Source organism: Aquarana catesbeiana, linkage group LG04 (assembly GCF_042186555.1).
Source record: "Aquarana catesbeiana isolate 2022-GZ linkage group LG04, ASM4218655v1, whole genome shotgun sequence".
In the NCBI taxonomy this organism is placed as follows: Eukaryota; Metazoa; Chordata; class Amphibia; order Anura; family Ranidae; genus Aquarana; species Aquarana catesbeiana.
In genome coordinates this window covers 412,799,647-412,817,667 of record NC_133327.1, presented here as the reverse complement: position 1 = coordinate 412,817,667, position 18,021 = coordinate 412,799,647, and the positions used below count along the sequence as shown (strand labels likewise).

At 42.4% G+C, this 18,021-nt stretch overlaps 1 protein-coding gene across 1 annotated transcript in view; it reads left to right on the top strand.

The window, feature by feature from the left end:
• Positions 1-7,702, top strand: part of MOXD1 (monooxygenase DBH like 1) — a 104,559-nt gene extending 96,857 nt beyond the window's left edge. Inside the window, exons 10-12 of the mRNA XM_073627293.1 lie at positions 148-290; positions 606-774; positions 7,410-7,702. Of these exons, the coding sequence (XP_073483394.1) occupies positions 148-290; positions 606-774; positions 7,410-7,565 (468 nt within the window). The 3' untranslated portion in view covers positions 7,566-7,702. The remainder of the gene's footprint in view (positions 1-147; positions 291-605; positions 775-7,409) is intronic.
• The last annotated feature ends 10,319 nt before the right edge of the window (positions 7,703-18,021 follow it).

The following is an 18,021-nucleotide window of genomic DNA, read 5'->3' as shown; positions in this document are numbered from 1 at the left end:
AGTAGCGCACAGGATGATCAGGGTGTACCCAGGCACAATGGCAGACCCCGTGCGCATGCCTATGGGGCTAACTAATTATTGTATAAGAATTTGCAACAGGTAGGGAATTTCATCACCAATCAATTCTACATTCTTAATTTTTTTTAGGGTGGTCTAAGTGCAAGAGATGAGATGTGCCTTTCCTATTTAATGTACTATCCAAAGATTAATCTTGCTCGATGTGAAAGCATCCCTGAAATAAAAGAGCAACTTCAGTTCATTGGTGTGAAAGAAATATACAGGCCAGTTACGTAAGTAAATACAGTTTTTGTAGCAGTTAAAGCTAATGTCAAATCCTATATTTATTTTTTTTTGCAAAGTAAAATGTTCAATATATTTATTAATTGTTGTTTTTAACACCTGCCTGGAGTTTAGATTTCAATCAAGGTGCCAGGAAAATGCATACAGTAGATACCTGTATGTAATACCATTACCCTTTGACCATATTAATATTCTTATTGATTATTCTACTCTGGCAGTAATTAAAATACCTCAATTTAATAGTAATGATAGATTATGAAGATGTTTTATTTGTGTATCATAAAAACATTTTTTTGCACCTACAGGTCCTGGCCCTTAATAATTAAGAGCCCAAAACGATACAATAATCTAACCTTTACGGAAGCTATGAACATATTTCAGTGGTCTAGGAAGAAAGGAAATGCATTCAATGAGCGAGTCAGAAAAATGCCAATAAATGTGAGGTGTTCTAAACATGAAAGTGGAGAATGGTCGGTAAGTACTCAAACCTTCTGCAAAACTAACTATACAGATGCAAATCATTTTCTTTTATTTGGCTTTCTCTGCACACACTGTCTTTCACACTTCAAGGAACCAAAGCAATAGTAAAAACTGAGAACACACTAGGTTTTTAAACTTTTTTTTTTTTTTAGACTCCCCTGCCACATGCATTAGTTCCTCCCACTGGCTTGTATGTCCTGTAATAATGTAGGAGCTGGTGGTAAAAAACACTGTGTGCAGTGTAAGAAGAAGGTATCCCCACATCTAGAATTGTGGTATAACCTGCAGCTGCCTCTGAAGTGGCAGCATTTCAACTTGTGATATGTTAAAAAGTTAAAGGTCTGGACTTTTTTTGTAAGTGATCCTGTGGTGGCAGAGTCACTTTAAGTTGTATGTAAGGCCCAGTGCAGTCTACCGTATCTTCCTTTATCAGCAGAAGCTGAGCTCAGCCTCTGCTGATAGAGGGAAAGAGAGTGTAATGCACATGGGCAAAGCCACTGAGGGCACACTTCTAACATTTGGCACACCCTGCTGTTTAGCCAGGATGGTCGAGGGTTGACCACCTAGAGTATTTTGCAGAGAGGTCGTGAAGAACATAAAAGTATCATAAGGGGACTGATTTACCAAAACTGGAGAGTGCACAATATGGACCCAAGAAGAGGAGGATGCAAACCACTACACAGAGCAGGAGTTTAGCATGTTTGTTATTTTTAAACAAAAAAAAACAAAAAAACAAGGCTTTAATATCACTTCAGGGTTTCCTTCAAAACCTGTCATTCAAGTATTATTTATGCTGCCACTGCTGACAGCAACACCTGTCCCCCAGTAAGAAAAAAAAAAAAAAAAAACCTAAATTAAAAAGCTTGTTTAGCAAAACCCCCTATCTCTACAATATTTTCATTTGCATTTCCTTTACAAGTGTGTTTGACTTAAAAAATGAGTGCAGTATTTAGGAAACTTGATGGACAACACCTTTCCTGTCGCATCATGGCAGCATACACTTTGGGGTTGTGACTCCGCCCCCACAACCTGATAGGACTACATAGCTATAAGTTGTAGAGATGGCCCCTGCCCAGTATTCTCTTATTTTTCCTCACCTGAAGGACTGAACATATCAGAAGCACCCCCTTACCGAATTCGCCCCAGCCAGGTTCTAGCCTCTCCTGGGTGGAAGTCCTTACCTGTACAGCCTCTAAACGAGCTAGATGGAAGGAGCCCCGCTCTGGTGATCTCGGGGGTATGTTGCGGTCTGGTATAAGCCTTAAACAGGCTTAGTTGTTGTGCAGCGGTCGCCATGCCTCTTTTTCTCACTTTTTGTCTTTTTCCCTCTATGCTGGGCTCTGTGGTCCCTCTGTGCCTCCCTACAGGCTTCCCGAGCGTCTCGGCACTTCCGCGCATGCGCAGTGCGCGCCGTCAGGGCGTCCTTTCGATTTTGCCAGTTTCCAAGATGGCGCCGGGCGCATCGCGCCGCTACTGCGCATGTGCGAGCGGGTCGTGACCTCGGCGGCCATGGCGGCAGATTTAAAAGCCCTGTTTTTCATTTCTGAACTCTCCTTGCTCCCTGGAAGACTTCTGACTGCTGCTGTTTTGAACTTCTGCATTCCTAAAGCTACCCTCTCCCTCTGGGTAAGTGTCTAATACTTATGCACTGTTTTTTGGGACCTGGCTGCATGCTCTTACCTTCCTATACCTTTCTCAGGTATTCACCTTCCTCTCCTATGGAGGCCGCTGCCCCAGCAGATCACCACCAGCCTAATAGGTAAGGGGGGGGGATTCCAGCGGTAAGTAGAGAAGATTGAAAAAGAGAGCAGGACCGTACTAATGCTACCTAATTGGTCAGCCCTGTCAGGTCCGCAAGATCATCTAAATCAGGACGAAGAGAATCTTCGCACAGGAGAAGCCGCTCCGGCCATAGACGCAGCCGCTCACGCGGAAGAAGCCGCTCAGGCCGCAAGGGGAGTCGCAGACGGAGTCGATCCCACTCAAGGCATAGCCGTTCCCACCGCAGAAGATCCCCTGCACGAGGACACCAATCCTCTACGCACCCTTCCCGTCCAGCCGGGAACGCTTGCTGGGTATGTGGGGCCACGGCCCTCCCAGACAAACTAGCCTGCCGCAAGTGCATAGATGAAGCCACCAGGGAGAAAGAGCCGGATTCCATAGAACCCACTGGAGTCTCTACTCCCCAGGTCTCAACTCCTGATGTGGAGTTTACGGCCTATAGCACCTCACCCACCATTCCCAGTGCATCAAGAGAGCAAGACCTACCGTCGGATGATGAGGAGCCGGAAGCTTCAGCTGGCTTTGATTTCGCGCTCATAGAACCGTTCATCAGATCGGTTAAGGAAGCGATTAACTGGGAGGAGCTTGAGGAGACACAGCCTAAACAGAGAAAATATTTCCCAAACCTCAAGAAGGTTCCGGAGGCTTTCCCATTCATCGACGAGTTAGAAGAGCTCATTAAGGAGGAGTGGCAGAATCCGGAAAAGAAGTTCAGTCTGTCCAACAGACTCACCAAACTGTACCCTCTCAAGGAACCCAAAGTATCTCCTTTACTTTCTCCTCCAGTAGTGGATGCATCTTTGATGCGTCTAGCCAGGCACGTGACGCTCCCCATTGAAGATGCAGTAACGTTCAGAGACGTGCTTGACAGGAAGGTGGATACAGACCTTAAGAGAGCTTACCTGTTCGCAGGAGGCGCCTGCAGGCCAGCGGTGGCATTAGCGGCGGTTGGGAAAGCTATCTCCAGCTGGTCCTCAGCTACAGCGAGGCTCGTCACTGAGGGCGCAGATCAAGGACAGATCACTAAGGCCTTACAAGAACTTAGCCTTGCGGGAGATTTCGTGGCGGAGGCTTCCGTAGATACCATCAGATCCACATCAAGGTCCATGTTAGCCTCTGTAATGGCCAGAAGGGCGCTATGGCTTAAACCTTGGTCGGCTGACCCCGCCTCAAAGTCAAACTGGTGCAGGATTCCATATGATGGGGTGAACCTCTTTGGAGCAAAGCTGGATACCGCAATCTCTAAAGTAACAGGCGGGAAGTCGGGTCTCATACCATCGGACAGAAGGCCGAAGCAACAAAGGCCACCTCCCTTTAAACGTAACCTTCCGGAAAGATATAGGGATGCGAAATCCTATAGACCCGGGAAGGAATACAGAAGGAGCTGGAAGAACCCCCAGACGTCCTTCCTTAAGTTCCAGAAACCCAAGACCCCTGCCTCCAATGACCAGAAGTCCTTTTGAAGGTTCGCCCGCCCAACCAGCGGTAGTGGGGGCCAGACTCACAAAGTTCAAGTTGGTCTGGGCGGGAATGATAAAAGACCCATGGACGGTGTCCACCATTCATTTCGGACACAGGTGGGCATTCAGAGGTCGTCCTCCAAGAGACCAATTCTGCTCAACCAGACTTCCTCCCTCTCAAGAGAAAAGACTATCCCTAGTCCAGTATATCCAAGAGTTGCTCCAGAAACAAGCAATAGTGGAGGTACCGCCATCCCAAAGAGGCAAAGGTTTCTACTCCCCACTTTTCTTAGTGAAAAAGAAATCAGGGGACCTTCGTCCAGTCTTGGACCTAAAAAACCTCAACCGGTCGATACGATTGGAAACATTCAAGATGGAAAGCCTTCAATCAATCCTCCAAGCAATAAACTTGGGAGATTGGATGCTGTCAATCGACCTCCAGGACGCGTATTTGCATATCCCTATCCATTCCGAGTTCCAAAAATTCCTCCGGTTTACCCTAAATCATCGGCACTTCCAATTCCGAAGCCTTCCGTTCGGGATCTCTACCGCACCCAGGACGTTTACAAAAGTCCTATTACCTGTAATAGCCCACCTGAGAGAAAACGGGCTGAGGGTCCACCATTACCTGGACGACATCCTACTTCTCTCAGACAGCCAGGACTCTCTTGTCCTTCACAGGGAAATCCTGGTCTCCACATTACAGTCCCTAGGGTGGCTGATAAATTGGAAAAAGAGCAACATCCATCCCACACAGAGAATGGTCTTTCTGGGGGCCGAATTGGACACAAGGGAGAATACGGTGGAACTTCCGGGGGAAAAAATCCCTCCTCTAATTCAAAAGGTGAAAAGGGCAATCTCCGCTACAATGCTCCCGGCCAGGACCTGTCTCAGTATCCTGGGCTCCCTAGCTTCCACCATTCCAATGGTCCAATGGGCGCAATGGAATTCGAGGCCTCTCCAGATCTCCTTCCTACGTCAGTGGAAGGGCACATCAATGTCCCAACCAATCCTCATCTCTCAGGAGGTAAAGCAATCGTTGATGTGGTGGGTACGTCCTCACAACTTGGGAAGATGCAGGCAGATAGTCACTCCCTATCAAGAAACCGTGACCTCAGATGCCAGTCTACAGGGATGGGGAGCCCACTATCAGGACCTTGCGGCTCAGGGTCGTTGGCCTTTCAGGGCACAGGATACAGTGTCGAACGTTCTGGAGATGAGAGCAGCGTTCCAGGCTCTCCTGGCCTTCAGTTCTCACTTGAGGAGGAAGCACGTCCTCCTAAGGATGGACAACAAGGTGGCCGTTGCCTACATCAACAGGCAGGGGGGCACCAGAAGCAGGTCCATGTTACAGGAGGTCCGTCCTGTTCTGGAATGGGCGCAGCTGAATCTACTGGACCTAAGGGCGGTTTATGTCCCGGGAGTCCAGAACACCTTAGCCGACTCACTAAGCAGAAGTTTCCACTCCAACAACGAATGGTCTCTGAGTCCACAAGCCTATGCTCTCATATCCCGAACCTGGGGTCCTCCAGAGATAGACCTAGCAGCAACTCCGGAGAACACAAAGTGTCAGAGATTCCTATCAAGGACACCGTTTCCTTCGGCAGAGGGGACGGACTGCCTCCAACACCCCTGGAACTTTCACCTGGGGTACATTTTCCCCCCCGACGCCTCTCATAGCGAGATTCCTCCTGAGGCTCAAGAAGTCAACAGCATTGGTGATAGCAGTGATCCCTTTCTGGCCGAGGAGGCCATGGTTTACTACCCTCATGCAGCTGAACACGGCAGAGCCTCTGCCTCTCCCATTGACGACAGACCTACTCTCCCAGGGACATCTTCTTCACCCGAACCCGGGGAAGCTACACTTGATGGCCTGGAGACTGAAAGGGCTAGGTACCTAGAGCAGGGCTGTTCCCAGAAGGTGGTGGATACCTTACTCCAGGCCAGAAAGCCTACTACCAACATCACGTACAGAAGAGTTTGGGAAAAATTTGTCTCCTTCTCCCACCAGCAAGGTTGGGACTCGTCCTCCCCGTCGGTGTCTCACATCTTGGAGTTCCTTCAATCAGGCCTAGAGAAAGGCCTTAGGTCAAGCACCCTGAAGGTCCAGGTATCGGCCCTGTCTGCCTTGACAGGAGTTAAATGGGCGCAAGAGCCTCTGGTGGTTCAGTTTCAGAGGGCCTGTCTAAAGCTGAGGCCCCCCAGAAAACCGTCATTCCCGGTCTGGGATCTCTCAATTGTTCTAGAGTCATTATCCAAGGAACCCTTTTTTCCAATGCAGAGCATATCCCTCTGGGATCTGACGCTGAAGGTTTCATTTTTAATAGCCATAACATCGGCAAAGCGAGTGTCAGAGATGCAAGCTCTAATGGTTAACGAACCATACTTGGTTGTTCTTCCAGACAGGCTAGTCCTAAGGCCTTCGGATCGATTCATCCCCAAGGTGTCCTCATCCTTCCATTTTAATCAGGAGATTAATCTTCCAGCACTCAGCACGGATCAGGGAGACCCTCATCCACTAGATGTTAAGGGTACCGTTATAGAATACCTCTCAGCAACAAAATCCATCAGAAAGTCGGAAAACCTCCTAATTATCCCACATGGTTTCAGGAGAGGTCAAGCGGCATCCTCACGCACCATTGCTTCATGGCTAGTAAAGACCATCAAGAGATCTTACTCACTGAGTAACCATCAAGTACCTGAGGGCTTAAGGGCACACTCCACCAGGGCAGTGGCAACCTCCTGGGCGGCATATTGTAGAGTCTCGGCGGAGACGATTTGCAGAGCGGCTACCTGGTCCTCCAGGAACACCTTCATGTCTCATTACAAGGTGGATTCCGCCTGCTTATCCACGGTGGATTTCGGAAGATCCGTTATCCAGGCCAATTCCTCTATTATTTGATTAATAAACTTAGTTTGAATTCCCACCCAGTCTTTGCGAGTTACTCCCCAAAGTGTATGCTGCCATGATGCGACAGGAAAACGGAAAATTGTATACTCACCTTTCCGTAATTTTCCTTTCCTGTCGTATCTTCATGGCAGCATACAATCTCCCACCCGTCTAAGGTGAGATATATATATATACGGAGAATACTGGGCAGGGGCCATCTCTACAACTTATAGCTATGTAGTCCTATCAGGTTGTGGGGGCGGAGTCACAACCCCAAAGTGTATGCTGCCATGAAGATACGACAGGAAAGGAAAATTACGGAAAGGTGAGTATACAATTTTCCGTTATGCTCCCTTCTCCTCCATAAGCCCAGGTAAACCCAGATAAAAAAAAAAAAAAAATCTTATCTTTAATCACCATGAACACTTCAAAACAAAAACTGTGCAATTGAACTAAAAATATTTTTGATTCTATTGGAAATATTTGTTTTCTTACAGATTCACGGAATGCTCATATCACCACCCGAAGGGAAATCTTATACATTAGAAGAAAATGAATGTGTCTCCCCTTTGCCTTCACTATCATCTTGTTCAACGACAACTGTCAGAAATCTGGTGATTGCGGCATGTACACTGATACACAAAATGTTATAAATTGGAAGATTTTAGAAGGCATTATACTTTTACACAAATGTTATCATTAAGGTCCATGTATAATTGCACTATTAAAATTATGTTTTTTACACAGTAAAGTAAAATATTTTATATTAAAATTTTTGATCTGGGTTTTACTATGTTATTTTGTTGGATTTTTTTTGTCTGGATTTCTTGACACAAAGTAGGCACAGTTTCATGGAAATCGAACCATAACTGGATAATGTTTGGGTACATAGGTGTAGGGATCGTGTTCAAAGCATTCAGCCAACTTCAGACAAAAAAAAATGCAAAAAAACTCCACTTGTACCTCTCCACTAATTTTTTTATGTTAGATTTATTTTGCTTTTCTGTGTATTAAAGGGCTTTTTTTGCTATGAAGATGTACTATATATAGTCACAGTAAAATATGCTTTGGGCTATAATGTGTCCTAGTTTTTCAGGACAATCTCCTTTTATTCCTCTAAGACTCACCATAATTATGTTGTTCAGACTTATATACATTAAAATTCAGAGGAGAGATCTACAGGGGCTTGAAAAAGTTTTACTTTAGATGATGTAATAATGGAATATCAAAACACCACAAATGAGCCCCAAATATATTATTCTGAAATCTATGTGGCAAAGTGAGAGCCTGGCAAATCATTAATAGAAAAAGGTCTTTTCACACTGCATCGCCTTTGCAGCTTGCTGTGTGCTTTAAATTTCTGGAGCGCTCTGTACTTATCGTATATGAAAATGAAGGACATCCACTTAAGCAAAGTACAGTTGCCTCAGGAAATGCTTAAATGGCTTTTGGGAGGGAGGAGAGAGATGTACATCTATTTTAAATCTAAGAGCAATAATATGAAGCGTGGTATCCTCATTTTTCCCCTCACAGAACTAGTGATTTTCCAAATGACCTAAATGACAAATGCTCAAATAATAAAGTAGATGACAAGCTTAAAATATACATCGAATAATAGTGTATTTCAACGGAAAGCATCAATAGGTTAAATCTCCAGTTTAAAAAACTTTATTGAAAATAATAAAAAATGGTAAAACTTTTCAGAAATATTTCTTAGGCTTAGTCCGACACCAGTTGATTCAAACAGAGGCTGGCTCCTCAAAAATCATGCAGATTATCCCCTAAAGTGTAGGAACAAGGCAGAACATGGTGATAACAATAGTTTGGCACATATATATATATATATATATATATATATATATATATATATATATATGTATTATTATTATTATTTTTATTATTTTTATAAAGTAGTTATATAGCACTGAGAGTTTACGCAGCACTTTACAACATGAGAGCAGACAGTACAATTGCAATACATTTAATACATTAGGAATCAGAGAGCTCACAATCTAGGCATATCACCAACTTCTTTATAGGCAGTACCTGCACCATATTTAATTAGCTTGGTTAGTAATTAATGTCTTCATCTAATTAATGTTTTTAACTGGTTTAATGTATAGCACATACAATGTTTTTAAACATTTTATTTCCTTAAGAGGTGTTTACCTATTAGTCAAAATATAGATACTGTATATGTATAGGAGTCTAACAGGGGAGACAGACATGGGGAAGACATAGTTGGCTACCTTGGGGTATATATGAAAATTGAAGAGGAAGGGAGCAGAAGCTGGTTGGGGAAGGTAGATTAATTAAAAGGGGGTAGGGACAGAGAAATTGTAGGCAAGCCAGTAAATTTGATTTGCCCATTTGTGCTCTCATTTCTCTTTCTCAATTTATAGAATATCCAAGTATTTCTTGGTTTGCTGGAATTGGACCCCATAGTACCAGGTTTCTGTGTATTCCTTAGTCATGTTTGTGAGGGAGGCATTTAGATCCTCTGTTGTCATAATGGCTGAATATCCACTCTGGTAAACCAACCTCCTATTGTTGGTGGCTTTACTTCCCATTGCTCGGAGGACATTCAAAAGGTGGATCAATAAGGAATTCTTGTATTTATTTTAGATCGGTTTTTGGTGGTGTTCCTCTAAAAACTCATTGTTGTGACATCTTCCTGTCATATCATATTTGATAAAATTCACATCATATCAATAAGCAAGGATTCCCATATCGGCTTTTATTTTCCCTTGACAACATTGTCATGTCTTATCTCATATGGTAATATTTATTTTAACCCAAACAAACATTATTGTGTTTATGCCGTACATACTATTCCTTCTTTCCAAACATTTGTTTAGACTCCCCATATATAGAAATGACTGTTATCGTTAGGCCTCATCAAAAATATTCTTGCTTATTATGTCTGTATAAAGGTAAATATTATATTTCACGTAAAACTGACTGTTATCTTGTATACATTACAATGATATGATTGTTTATTGTTGAATTTTTTTATGTCATCACTTTTTATAAGTATCCAAGATTGTTAATTAATGATTTTATAGGCAAAAAACAACCCTCTCAAGATAGTACTAAAGTCTTAACATTTGGACCAGAAATCTGAACTCTTCATCACTGAGTTATTTGATTTGCATCTTGTTAACTTGGTCTGCAACAGTAAAGCTTTAGTACACTTAAGCTTATTTTTTCCTTCCTTTATTCCTCCTTTTCCAACCATCAAAATGCTAAATACATTTTTAAATAAAACCATTAGATTTATATTATCTAGCTATTATGAACACTGTGACATCATCACTGGGTATCCGTTCTTCACTATGCAATGCAGGCAGATCATGCTTGGTGGGAGGGGATAGCAGTATCCTGTTCGTAGCATCCTCAAAACATCACAACAACCTGCATCAGTACTTTTAACCATAATGCAAGCAGTGGGCTGGCTCTTGGGAGGCTTTATACAAATATCAAAATGCCTTGATGGGTGGATGTCAGTTTTGAGGAGTGGACATTCTTATATACCCTGTGTTTGCATAAAGACTGCCCTAGGTAACACCCACATGTGATGCTTGCTTAGCCTCCATGGTTGAAAAACTCAAAATATAATGAATGAAAGTAGTGCCCCCCAAACAGTAAGGCTCAGGAGGAAAGGTTTAGATGATGCTTGCTGTCCTCCAGCCAGGAAATGAGCCAGCTAAAACATTTACGATATGTTGTTGTCTAGACTGTTGTCTAGAGCCTGCAATAGTATGGGATAATCTCAGACTCAGGTTTGTACATTTTTATTATATGGGGGAAGATTTTGCATTTAGTTTGACAATGAAAACTTTAACTCAACATTTCTAAAATGCCAATGAATATACCTAGGGAAAAGAAGTCTTCTGACAGAGTACAATATTAGGGCGCTGTGTTGGTCAGAGCAACAAATAGGGACTGCTTATTTTAGATGATTGCAAAATGGGCAAACAGTATGCCAAGCTGTAAGGAAAGGCGTTAGATATCTGGGATGTTTCACTAGAGGGGTCACAAAAAGATATCAATAAGACAGAGAAAGTCAAGAGATAGGCAATAAAAATAGTGAAAGATTTGAGGGATAAATAATATCAGAAGATATCACAGGAACTTAAAGCCCAACTTCATTCAAAAATGATTATTTGACCACCCCCGCCTCAACCCATCCTTCCCAAAGTAAAGTTTTCTTTGCCTTGTGAACTCAGTTTTTACTCGCCTGGGTCCCCCAACCAGGTTCTTCGCTGACACCGTTTTCTCCTGCATGGACAGCTCACCTTCACTCCCATTGGTCTGACATCATCTCTCTTCAGAAACCTGTAAGCTGGTTGAAATGATGGTTAGTGAAATAGCTGCTGCCACGGCTGGGAGGGTAACATTAAACCTGGTTTCCCACACTTTTTGCTGGGCTCTGCCTCTTTCCTTATGCTGTTCATAAAAGGGGGGAGGGTTTTGCCCAGACAGGGACAGTTTGCTACATGGGAAAGAAGACACAGACAAGCCACATAAGCTGTAATCTCCAGCTGCTTACAGAGAAGAGAGAAGGGGGAGCAGTTCCACCGCAGAGAGCAAGCCTGCCTGTTGTCACATCCACCATGTAGTGGGATTGCTGGGACCTGCAGTCCTCCCTGAAGATACCAGTTTTGGAGACCTGCTCCTATGGACTCTGCCATGAATGGACTCTCATCCTGTGTAGGAATGCTGGGGCAGCCACAGGCCTAGTGTTAGGGATTAGGGAAGATAGGAGAAAGACTATTACTGTTGTTATCTGGAATGACCATGTTTTTCAGTAAAGCTTTTGAAACTTTGTGCTTGCCTGGTTTGAAGTTACTAAAGAGGTGTAATGCAAGTAACCAGAACACACACGTAGTTTTCAGCCTGGGTCAGAAAGCACATTGGAGTATGAAGACAGCACTGCAGGAGTAATGTGGTGTGGAATAAAGCAAGTGGTTACCAAGGGTAACAAAGGTTTCTCTAGCATCCTGTCATGAAGTGTCTACAGGTGACAGGTGGGATAGCCTCATGCAGGAGGAGTTGTTGTCCGCACTCTCTCTATGAGCGGTCCATCCCCCATAGTAACAGATCAGCATCACAGAGGTTCTCGGTCTGTGTACAGGTACAGAAGAGAACGAGTTAATATAGAGCATGTATGGAGTCTGTGCTAGGTGCTCAGCGGGATCCCATTCCATTACTATTAGTGAGGTAACAGAGATATGCTGGACAGGTGGAGAGGGCAGAGGGTCAGTGTGCCCCAACTAAATGCAAAAGGGTCAGTATGGTGCCGTGCATGGCATTCATGGCACAAGTAAAGGTACCCCATGTGCAAGGCAAGAGAGCCTGTTCAAGGTGCCAAGCATAGCCCAGAAGAACCCACCCCTGGGTAAGCCTTCCATGTGACCAACACTTGGCGCCCAATGAGGAGGGGAACATGGAAGGAGTGTCGCCCATGAGGAGGGGAACATGGGACATGGAGGGAATGTCACCCGCCTGTCCTACAAACCTAAGAGGACCCCTCCACTGGCCAAATAATGGGAATTCTCCACATCACACAGGCAGTGATGTGGAAATCAAGAAGAAGAAAAATCAGCACTGGATAATCACATGACAGCCGCTTCAGGGATGTGAGAGAGGGTTTTGAGATTATTATTTTTCTCTGTAAAGCCAGCGGTCAAAGAGAGAAGGTTTTGAGGGAGGTTCTGGGAGAGGAATTACCTTCATCCTAGTGTTGTGCTTTAATATGTACAGTTTGGAGGAAAGAAAAGAAAGTGAAGAAATGATGGAAACCTTTAAATACATCAAGGATGTGAATAAGATTTAGGAGGGCATTGTACTGAGTCAGTCAACTTAAACGATTTAATGCCGAATGATTTAAGCATGTTTGGGACAAATACTAATTAAAACTAAAACCGGAAGGCTTGGAAAATAAAAAAAAAAAAAAAAAAAAAAGGGCCGACTCGACGGGACACTTTGTCTTTTCTGACGTCACTCTTCTATGCTTCTATGTTGCTTCCTCTAATGCCGCGTACACATGGTCGGAATCTCGACAACAAATGTTCGATGGGAGCTTGTTGTCGGAAATTTTGACTGTGTGTAGGCTCCACCGGACATTTTCCATTGGAATTTCCGACAAACAAAATTTGAGATCTGGATCTCAAATTTTCGAAAACAAAATCCGTTGTCGAAAATTCCAATCGTGTGTACACAATTCCGACGCACAAAATTCCACGCATGCTCGGAATCAAGCAGAAGAGCCGCACTGGCTATTGAACTTTATTTTTCTCTGCTCGTGTTGTACATCACCATTCTTGACGTTCGGAATTTCCGACAACATTTGTGTGACCGTGTGTATGCAAGACAAATTTGAGCCAACACCCGAAATAAATTAAGTTTTTTCTTGTCGGAATGTGTGATCGTGTGTACGCAGCATAAGATGTTCTGTAGCTAATATGTTTTGAAGAATTACTAGAAAGAATTTGTATCTGGAGATAAGGTTACAGTACATCCAGTCTAGCAAACAAGTAAGAATGAAATAGAAATGTGTAGTGTGTAGTGTGGGAAAAGCAAATGCAATTTCTTTAATGAAATGTAATATATTTTTGATTTGATTGATTTTTTTTTCTGGAAAAAGTATATCCAGAAACATTACACAAATAATAGCTCATAGCAAAAAAGGTACTACATGTCTCTTTTACCCTAGAAAAAATAAAAATAAATGTTGCAATAAGGAAGAATTGGCACAATAAACAAAAGGTTTGAAATGAAAAGATATTCCAACAGAAGCAAACAAGAATTGGTCCATAGTGACAGGCATGAAAATGTACAAGAAAAAAAGCTTTCATAGAAATATACCAGAAATAAGTGGGTTATACTGACAAATTGTGAGGCTATCATTTATGGACAACAAACACAAAATTATTAACAATACAGTACACAATCAAGAAACAGATAACTCTGACGATACATGGACAGCAAATGAGCAACTGTGCGAATATGTGGATAACACATGGGTAATCATCACAATAGGTGAGCAACATACAGCAATCGGTATGGTTCGGGGAGGGGACAAGCATGCTACATTCCTTTTCTAGACACCCAGGCCTGCAGTGAAGAAAAAAACCAACACACCAAGTAAGTTCTGAAACAGATTTACTGACCTCTATCTGTCACCTTGAAAAAGAGGAACACTGTGCTCTTGAAACATTGTTTTCAAATTTTTAGCTGATATGGAACTTTAGTAAATCTGCTTCAGAATTTACTTGACGTGCTGGTTTTCTCTTTATTGCTGAATTCTGTATGGCACCACTTTAAAGCCATGTACTCATCCTTCACTAGGGTTATGAATGTCTGTGTGGTATGTTTTTTTTTTTTTACATACTAGACCTGGTATACATTTTAGAGGAATTCCATGCGTTTTTTTTTCCCTTTGGCCAATGACGTCATCCAGAGGTTTTTTATTTATATTTTTAGGCGGGATAAGTAGCAAGTGGCACTATGTACCCCATAGTTATTCTCATAAAGGGCAAGGCTGGAAATCTGGACCCTCCTTATCATAAAGGGGGCTTCCAGATTCTGAAACATCCTTTTTTGGGCACATGAAGTGCAAATTAGGCCTTTGTCCTCTCAACATAAGGACTATGTGCCTTGCACAATCGTTGCCCTCCTTTTATTGGCCAACCAGGCTGCATGCCTAGGGCCAGGTTAGTTTAAAGGAGGATAACACACCTTATTTTTTAAAGGAACAGTACACTTAAAAAATGACAAGGGCCCCCCTTAAGATTTTTACCTGGCCCTGGGTGGCCAGGAAAGGGAGGGCAGCAAATGTGTTTTATTCCACTCTTGAATCCTTGAACCAGACCAGGCCACATGCCCTCAGCATTGGTAAACTACCTGTGGGGGAGGGTGGCAAAGCCTCCTCCTCACTCCCCCATTGCAAGGCATTTTGTCCCCATGTTGAAGAAGATTTGGTGGAGGAAGGAATTTTTTGAAAATATGGAATCCCTCATTTTACCACAGGGACCACCAGATATCCCTATGACCATGCAGGTTTGCTTAAAAAAAAAGCAGGCCAGGGATTTATCTTTTAGCAGCAGTAATTCTACCGCTAATTATCCATTCACACTGTTGAATGTAAAAACATTCAGGTATGATGTTCATGCAACTTTTTAGGGTTAACAAACAAAAGGTCCACGCTGAGTCGACTCCAACAGCATGATCTCCCCACTGCAGGGTGCTCGCCCAGTCACAGCTGAAGTAATAATGAAAGGAAAATACAGATGGAGATGGCTGCACACCAAACTGAGATCCAAATGCCTTTATTCGCATAAAACCACGAAGAACATGAACATGTTTTGCACAAAATAAAGCATGTAAGCATGTGTGCGAAACATGTAAGCGGTTCCTTCCTTTGGTGTGCAGCCATCCGGATTTTCCTTTCATTTTTGAGGGTTAACATTGAAGTCTGTGGTTCTCAAGTTACATGAAAGTCGGACCAAAGTAGTGCATTAACTACTTTGAAGTCACTACAACTTTAAGGCGCACATATATGAATAGTTATCATTGGAAAGCATGGGGTACAACTTGTCGTGCAACTTTGATGTCCAAAGTCATATGACGAGGTGCACAAGTGTGAATGGGGTGTAAATGACAGTTGTTTGTAAACAAAACATGTTACTTTAAGGACTACATCCTACTGCTAACTTCAAATAAAGCTTTACAGTATTTCCAAAGCTGGTTATTTAAAGTATTTGTGTATTTTTAACATTGCCTTTTAAGGAGCATTAAAATATCGTCTCTCTACAGATTTTTTTTTTTACATGGGTGCACGTCCCCCACGCAGTGGCGAGTTACCCATTCAATTTTTTTTTTTTACAGAAGCTTGAAATTTGGCCGTGGAAAAAGAATTGAAAAAATAACAAATCACAACTTCTATGGACTTCAATGGAGTTCGGCGTTCAGGGTTTGCAAACCCCCCCATGGTTTGCCAAACAACCAGTGAACCAAACTGTGCTGGTTAGCTTATCCCTATTCCAAGTTATTGAGGTGCCATTTATTTTATGTACAAAAGCAGGAAAAAAAATGTGAAAATTAGCTTCTTTATAGAGCAAAAACTCTAATTTGAATGAACCTCTAATATGAAGTTTCAGTATTGATTGTACTGTAAATAATTAAAGGCTCATGCATATTTGGTAAAATTGCCTTAGCATGGTTGTTCCCTCTAACTATGCAGCAAGCTTTAAATTTGTTATTAGTCAACATTGCTGGGTTATCATAAACCATCCAGTATTTGTTACAGAATCTGCAAATGCCAATTATTTGGTAAGCTTTAACCACTTGCCGACCGCTATGCAACGATATACGTCGGCACAATGGCAGCGGCGGGCAAATGGGCTTTAATTGGGCCAGCGGGCGACCGTGTCAAGGAGCCGCAGAACGGGGAGATGCCTATGTAAACAAGGCATTTCCCTGTTCTGCCTAGCAACATGACAGGGATCACTGCTCCCTGTCATCGGGAGCAGTGATCGCTGTCATGTGAGTGGAAGCCCATCCCCCCACAGTTAAAATCACTCCCTAGGACACACTTAACCCCTTGATCACCCCTAGTGTTTAACCCCTTCTCTGCCAGTGTCATTTACACAGTAATCAGTGCATTTTTATAGCACTGATCGCTGTATAAATGACAATGGTCCCAAAATAGTGTCAAAAGTGTCCGATGTGTCTGCCATAATGTCGCAGTCATGATAAAAATTGCAGATCACCGCCATTTCTAATAAAAAAATTAATAATAAAAATGCCATAAAACTATCCCCTATTTTGTAGATGCTATAACTTTTGCGCAAACCAATAAATATACGCTTTTGGCGGGTTTTTTTACCAAAAATATGTAGAAGAATACATATTGGACTAAACTGTGGAAAAAAACATTTTTTTATATATTTTTGGGGGATATTTATTATAGCAAAAAGTAAAAATTATTTATTTTTTTTCAAAATTGTCACCCTTTTTTTTTTTGTTTATAGCGCAAAAAACAAAAACCGCAGAGGTAATCAAATACCACCAAAGGAAAGCTCTATTTGTGGGAAAAAAAGAACATCAATTATGTTTGGGTGTAACGTAGCACGATCGCGCAATTGTCAGTTAAAACAATGCAGTGCCAAATCGCAAAAAGTGCTCTGGTCAGGAAGGGGGTAAAATCTTCCAGGGCTGAGGCGATTAAAAAACATGGGCATAATATTTTTAGATTATTTTGAACTCAGAAGTTAAAGATGTTGTTTAAAGGATGTGCATTTCAATCCTGGAAATAATCGCAAGTTATGTTCTTAAAAGTGAATTTATGTCAGTCACTTTAAATTTAAGAAATATAATTTCTGCATAAGTGGTGCCATAAGGTTTCTGCTATGACTTTAGGGCTAACTATCCTCCTTCCTTATCTGAAGAGAGTGCCTCAGTAGGAAATAAGTTCCGGGTCAGTACCTCAGAAAATATTAAAGTTGTTAGCATGAAAGTCAAACAACTAGAATTCTTAGAAGAAGTTTACCATGGCACCCTACAGTATGTATTTTTTCCATACAGGATTCTTTTGGGGTTAACTGAGCACCAACAGCTTGCAGCATGGTTCTTACATTTCAGAAAGTATGCAGGTTTGTCTATTGTTCCTCCTGGAAGTAGGGGTATGCTTAAAAAACCTTCATTGGGCAATGTGTAGTTGGCATTAAACTTTACAGTGACAAATTACACACAGCATTCTTTTCAACAATGTTTGGTGTTCCACATGACAGAGAGTTGGGCTGATTTTCTAAACATGCAGTCCTGTTCACTTGAGAAAGTAAACGTTCCCTGAGCTTAGTAAATAAAGCAGTGGTTCTCAACTTCTATCCTCAGGACCCACTAACAGGCCAGGTTTGCAAGATAACTGAAAGATATCATTTGCTGCTCAGTGATTGCAGTATTCTAGTCTGCATCTCCCCATTAATACTTAAATTCTGGCCTGTTGGTGGGTCCTGAGGACTGGAGTTGAGAGCCACTGAAATAAAGTAAAGCTGTGTTCATGCCATTTAACCAGTCATGTGCTAACAAAAACCTTTTTTTTTA